The sequence below is a fragment of the Salvelinus sp. IW2-2015 genome, unplaced genomic scaffold, assembly GCF_002910315.2.
Source record: "Salvelinus sp. IW2-2015 unplaced genomic scaffold, ASM291031v2 Un_scaffold9660, whole genome shotgun sequence".
NCBI lineage: Eukaryota > Metazoa > Chordata > Actinopteri > Salmoniformes > Salmonidae > Salvelinus > Salvelinus sp. IW2-2015.
This window is the reverse complement of record NW_019950918.1, coordinates 1-7,083: the sequence shown is the minus strand read 5'-3', so window position 1 is coordinate 7,083 and position 7,083 is coordinate 1. Positions and strand designations below refer to the sequence as shown.

The 7,083-nt window shown below is 47.6% G+C and overlaps 1 protein-coding gene across 1 annotated transcript; it reads left to right on the top strand.

Annotated features, from left to right (window-relative positions):
* Window positions 1–1,962: 1,962 nt before the first annotated feature.
* On the top strand, window positions 1,963–6,947 carry LOC139027317 (uncharacterized; the record flags this gene model as incomplete). The annotated part of the gene is made up of 2 exons (XM_070442435.1): window positions 1,963–2,044; window positions 6,241–6,947. Coding segments are annotated over exons 1-2 (789 nt in total), but the record flags the coding sequence as incomplete, so codon positions are not given.
* Between the last annotated feature and the right edge of the window lie 136 nt (window positions 6,948–7,083).

Below are 7,083 nucleotides of genomic sequence, written 5' to 3'. Positions count from 1 at the left end.
GGAAACATTGAATAAACATCGTTTTCGCAGACATTTCCAAACCTAAAACTTCACTGTGGAAGACATTTGAATAACATCGGTTCCAGAGTCATTTCCGACCCTAAAACGTCCACCTGTTGAGACATTTGAATCAAATGAAGCCATAACCAAATGGTGAACCTCATTGGATTTTCTAAAAGTCCTCAACGTCGCCGTTATTTTGTCTTTTTTTCTTCCAAATTTGACCATAAATCAATGACGTTGTGAAATGTTTTGTATTATTTCAAGTTGATTTCACTTTTAGTGACAACTCAACCAAATTAAATCAAAACTAGACTTGAACTCACACGTACGTGCCCAGTGGGTAGCACTTGATTGAGTTCTGGTAGATTTATAAACACATAACACGCGTCGTACGCAACCACCTCACACGCACACGCCAATGTCCCTACGCAAAATAGGAGTTTCCTCGTCATCATCACATGATGACAGAACACCAGGAAACCCAGTGATACTGGCTACTAACAGAACCCAGTGGTACTGGCTACTGACCAGAACCCAGTGGTACTGCTATTTGAACAGAACCCAGTATTACTGGCTACTGAACAGAACTAGTGATACTGGCTACTGACCAGAACCCAGTGGTACTGGCTATGACCAGAACCCCCCCCAGTGTACTAGGCTACTGAACAGAACCCAGTGGGGTACTGGCTACGACCAGACCCAGTGGTTTGGCTACTGACCAGAACCCAGTGATACAGGCTATCACAGAACCCAGTGGACTGCGCTACTGAACAGAACCATGGTACTGGCATGACCATAACCAGTGGTTCTGGCTACTGATCCAGAACCTCAGTGGTGGCTACTGACAGAACCAGTGGTACTGGCTACTGACCAGAACCCCAGTGATACTGGCTACTGAACAGAACCCAGTGTACTGGCTACTGACCAGAACCCAGTGATACTGCTACTGACAGACCTAGTGATACTGGCTACTGAAAGAACCTAGTGATCTGGCTCTGAACAGAACCTAGTGATACAGGCTATGAACAGACCTAGTGATTGGCTACTGACCAGAACCAGTGGTACTGGCTACTGAACAGAACCAGTGGTACTGGCTACTGAACAGAACCCAGTGATACTGGCTACTGAACAGAACCCAGTGACTACTGGCTACTGAACAGAACCCAGTGGTACTGGCTACTGAACAGAACCCAGTGATACTGGCTACTGACCAAGAACTCAGTGGTACTGGCTACTGACCAGAACCAGTGGTATGCTACTGAACAGAACCAGTGGTACTGGCTACTGAACGAACCCAGTGGTTCTGGCTCTATGACCAGAACCAGCGATACAGGCTACTGATCAGAACGCGACACGGCTATGACCAGAACCTAGTGGTACTGGCTACTGAACAGAACCCAGTGGTACTGGCTACTGACCAGAACCCAGTGACACGCGCTACTGACCAGAACCTGTGGTACTGGCTTTCCTACCAGAACCAGTGGTTTCTGGCTACTGACCAGAACCCAGTGGTACTGGCACTGAACAGAACCCAGTGGTACTGGCGTACTGAACAGAAACCCAGTGATACAGGCTACTGACAGAACCCAGTGGTTCTGGCTACTGAACAGAACCAGTGTACTGGCTACTGAACAGAACCCGTGAATACTGGCTACTGAACAGAACCAGTGATACAGGCTACTGAACAGAACCCGTGGTACTGGCTACTGAACAGAACCCAGTGGTACTGGCTACTGAACAGAACCAGTGATACAGGCTATGACCAGAACCCAGTGGTTCTGGCTACTGAACAGAACCCAGTGGTACTGGCTACTGAACAGAACCCAGTGATACTGGCTACTGAACAGAACCCAGTGGTACCGGCTACTGAACAGAACCCAGTGATACTGGCTATTGACCAGAAACCAGTGTTCTGGCTACTGAACAGAACCAGCGGTACTGGCTACTGACCAGAACCCAATGATACTGGCTACAGAACAGAACCAGTGGTACGGCTATGAACAGAACCAGTGGTACTGGCTACTGAACAAGAACCCAGTGGGTACTGGCTACTGAACAGAACCCAGTGGTACGGCTACTGAACAGAACCCAGCGATATCTGCTAGGCTACAGAACCCAGTGAGTACTGGCTACTGAACAGAACCCAGTGATACTGGCTACTGACCAGAAACCCAATTATACAGGCTACTGAACAGAACCAGCAGTACAGGTATCTGAACAGAACCCATATACAGGCTATGAACAGACCAGCAGTACAGGCTACTGCAACAGAACCCAAGGCTACTGGCTACCACAGCAAGAACTGGTCAGTTACAACAAGATTTGTCAGATGTTACATAGACTACTATATCGGTTAAATAATGGTGCCATTTGGAAGACACATGAATAAGTCTCATCTACCAGTGAGGTCAGTAGTTATTTTTATTTATCCGTTATTTACCAGGTAAGGTGACTGAGAACACGTTCTCATTTACAGCAACGACCTGGGGAATAGTTACAGGGGAGAGGAGGGAGATGAATGTTACTAGTTTACCAGTGGGTCAGTATTTACCAGAGAGGTCAGTAGTTTACCAAGAGAGGTCAGTAGTTTGCCAGAGAGGTCATAGTGTACCAGTGAGGTCAGTAGTTTACCAGAGAGATCAGTAGTTTACAAGTGAGGTCAGTAGTTTACCAGTAAGTTCAGTAGTTTACTAGTGAGGTCAGTAGTTTACTAGGGAGGTCAGTAGTTTACTGTGAGGTCAGTAGATTTACCAGTAAGGCCAGTAGTTTACTGGTGAGGTCAGTAGTTTACTGGTCAGGTCCAGTAGTTTACTGGTGAGCGTCAGTAGTTTAACCAGTAAGGCCAGTGTTTTACTAGTTTGAGTCAGTTAGTTTACTGGTGAGGTCAGTAGTTTACTGGTGAGGTCAGTAGTTTATGGTGAGGTCAGTAGTTTACTGGTGGAGGTCAGTAGTTTACTGGTGAGGTCAGTAGTTTACTGGTGAGGTCAGTAGTTTACCAGTAAGGCCAGTAGTTTACTAGTGAGGTCAGTAGTTTAAGAGTGAGGTCATAGTTTAAGAGTGAGGTCAGTAGTTTACTGGTGAGGTCAGTAGTTTAAGAGTGAGGTCAGTAGTTTACTAGTGAGGTCAGTAGTTTACTGGTGAGGTCAGTAGTTACCAATAGGCAGTAGTTTACTAGTGAGGTCAGTAGTTTACTACTGAGGTCAGTAGTTTACAGGTGAGGTCAGTCGTTTACCAGTCAAGGTCAGTAGTTTACCAGTAAGGTCAGTAGTTTACCAGTCAGGTTTGAGGCTAAACTAATACTATAGTTTAGAGGTTTGAGGCTAAACTAATACTATATGTCTACAGCAGTGTTTTCCAAAACTTTTCATAGTTCCGTACCTCTTCAACCATTCAACCCTCCAGCTGTACCCCCTCTAGCACCAGGTCAGCGCACTCTCAAATGTTGTTTTTTGCCATCATTGTAAGCCCGCCACACACACACTATACGATACATTTATTAAACAGAAGAATGAGTGTGAGTTTTTGTCACAACCCGGGTCGTGGGGAAGTGACAAAGAGCTCTTATAGACCAGGGCACAAATAATAATATAATAATAACCAATATTTTGCTCTTTATTTAACCATCTACATATAAAACTTATTTGTTAATCGAAAATTGTGAATAACTCACCACAGGTTATTGAGAAGGTGTGCTTGAAAGGATGTACATAACTCTGCAATGTTGGGTTGTATTGGAGAGAGTCTCAGTCTTAAATCATTTTCCACACACAGTCTGTGCCTGTATTTAGTTTTCATGGTAGTGAGGGCTGAGAATCCACTCTCACATTGGTACGTGGTTGCAAAGGGCATCAGTGTCTTAACAGCGCAATTGCAAGGCAAGAAAACTGAGTGCGACCAATCCAGAAATCTGGCAGTGGCTTCTGATTCAATAAAATTTACACAGAACCGCTTGTGTTGCAATTTCATGGGCGCTCTTGTTCAGATGTCGTAAGTGTGACTGGAGGCAGGGCAGTGAAAGGGATAACGAATCCAGTTGTTTGTGTCGTCCGTTTCGGGAAGTACCTGCTCGTAATTGCGCACCCAGCTCACTCAGGTGCTTCACCTATATCACATTTGACATTGTCCGTAAGCTTGAGGTTAATTTGCACACAAAACAATCATACAATAATGGAAAGACCTGTGTGTTGTCCTTGTTAATGCAGACAGAGAGAGCTCCAACTTCTTAATCATAGCCTCAATTTGTCCCGCACATTGAATATAGTTGCAGAGAGTCCCCGTAATCCTAGATTCAGATCATTCAGGTGAGTAAAAACATCACTCAGATAGGTTAGTCTTGTGAGAAACTCGTAATCCTGCAAGCGGTCAAAGAAGAGAAAATTATGGTCTGTAAAGAAAACTTTAAAGCTCGTCTCTCAATTTACAAAAAAAATGTGTCAATACTTTGCCCCTTGATAACCAGCGCACTTCCGTATGTTGTAAAAGCGTTAACATGGTCGCTCCCATATCATTACAATACTGCAGATAATACACAAGAGTGCAGTGGCTTGCTTTAACAAAGTAAAAAAGATCCACTGAGTTTCCAAACGTCTTTCAAGCTGTCAGGCATTCCCTTGGCAGCAGAGCCTCTCGGTGGATGCTGCAGTGTACCCAAGTAGCGTCGGGAGCAACTGCTTGCACGCGCGTTTACCCTCCCATCTCTCTCGGGTGGGTGTGCAGTGACGTTTAGGGTTGGAAATGACCTGGAAACGATGTTTATTCAATGTCTTCACAGTGACGTTTAGGGTTGGAAATGACCTGGAAACGATGTTAATTCAATGTCTTCACAGCGACGTTTAGGGTTGGAAATGACCTGGAAACGATGTTGATTTAATGTCTTCACAGCGACGTTTAGGGTTGGAAATGACCTGGAACCAATGTTGGTTCAACCAGTTTTCGCCCAATGGGTGTGTCAGATCGCAATACATTCCTTCACTTAACTAGGCAAGTCGGTTACGAACAAATTCTTATTTACAATGACAGCCTACACCGGCCAAACGCGGACGACACTGGGCCAATTATGCACCGCCCTATGGAACTCACAATCACGGCCGGTCGTTATACAGCCTGGATACGAACCAGGGGTGTCTGGAGTCATCTAGCACTGAGATGTGGTGGCGTAGACCCGCTGCGCCACCCGGGAGCTCGACATAATAACTAGATATATTGGTTTGTGTTTACAGAAGCTTTCCCTTTCACCCGCTAACCGTTCTGCATCCTCGTGACTTTACTGTTTGTTATTGACTCTGAATCAACTCCCATTTCATGGATGATGTTGCTCATAGATTTATTGTATTATACAAACAACTGAGGTAGATGTTTTGATTTCTCTGCTCTGTCCTCTATGATGGAAATAAGTATTGTTAATTGATTAGGACATCAACGAAATGCAGAGGTATAGTATAGCTGAGTGGATAATCGTTTCAAGTATCAGTACAACTTTTACAATAGACCTCCCCTTGATATTGACCAATATCTGATCTTATGGAGCTCAATAGGGAATGTGAAGTCCAGCCAGTCCAATCCAGTTCCAAATTCCAGAACCATGTTTTTCCTCCAGCCAGTTGTTACGTAATGCTGAGTGGTAAGACCCTGTGAGAGGCCAGTGAGTCAGGCTGTGTTTCTATACTTAGCTTGATGTGAGATCTGATGGGCTTTTTTTGGGAGGACAGTGTACATATCTACATCTACGTTCCCCTTGTGAAAACCCTTTGTTCACCCCTCAAAGCTCACACACACTTTCACAAGCTTTTTTTCTGGAAAGTGTTGTGATCTAGTACTATGTCGTTGGTTGGAGTAGCGGAGTCCATTTTGAAGTAATATGTCAATCACTTCGCTTTCATTATGTACTATGTTGTGAGTTGGTGACACTACAAAAGGTCTTTAGAGATTTGTCTCACATTGTCCCTGCTTTTCTGTCTCTGCTTCCTCGTCCCTGCTTGTCTGTCCATGCTTTTCTGTCTCTGCTTCCTCGTCCCTGCTTTTCTGTCTATGCTTCCTTGTCACTGCTTTTCTGTCCATGCATGTCTGTCCATGCTTTTCTGTCTAGGCTTCCTCGTCCCTGCTTTTCTGTCTATGCTTCCTTGTCCCTGCCTTTCTGTCCATGCCTTTCTGTCTCTGCTTCCTCGTCGTAACTGCTTTTCTCTCCCTGCTTTTCTGTCTCTGCTTCCTCGTTCCTGCTTTCCCGTTTCTGTTTTCTAGTTTCTGCTTTGCTGCTTTCCTCCTCCGTCTCCCCAAAGCCTCGCACACCCTCCTCCCAGCCACAACCTCTCTCCTCCCAGTCTCGCCCTCCCTCCCTCCTTCCAGCCTCTCCCTCCCTCCTCCCAGCCACAACCTCCCTCCCTCCTCCCAGCCTCGCAAATTCCCTCCTCCCAGCCTCCGCCCTCCATCCCTCCTCCCAGCCTCACCCCCCTCCACAGCCCCTCCCTCTTCCACCCTCGCCTCCTCCTCCCAGCCACAACCTCCCTCCCTCCTCCAGGCCCTCGCAATCCCTCCTCCTAGCCTCGCCCTCCATCCCTCCTTCCAGCCTCTCCTCCCTTCTCCAGCCCACAACCTCCCCTCCCTCCTCCCAGCCTCGCAATCCCTCCTCCCAGCCTCGCCCCTCCATCCTTCCTCCCAGCCTCACCCTCCTCCCCACAGCCTCTCCTCCTCCCAGCACAACCTCTCCTCCTCTCAGCCCCGCATCCTCCTCCCAGCCTCACCCTCCTCCCCACAGCCCCTCCCTCTTCCAGCTCTCCCTCGCTCCTCCCAGCCACAACCTCCCTCCCTCCTCCCAGCCTCGCAATCCCTCCTCCCAGCCTCGCCTCCATCCCTCTCCCAGCCTCACCCTCCCTCCCCACAGCCCCTCCCTCCTACTCCCAGCCTCTCCTCCCTCCTCCAGCAAACCTCCCTCGCCTCCTCCAGCCTCGGCAATCCCTCCTCCTAGCCTCGCCCTCCATCCCTCCTCCAGCCTCCCCTCCCTCCCCACAGCCCCTCCTCCTCCAGCTATCTCTCTCTCTCCCAAGCCTCGCCCTCACCTCCTCCAGCCACAACCTCCCTGCCTCC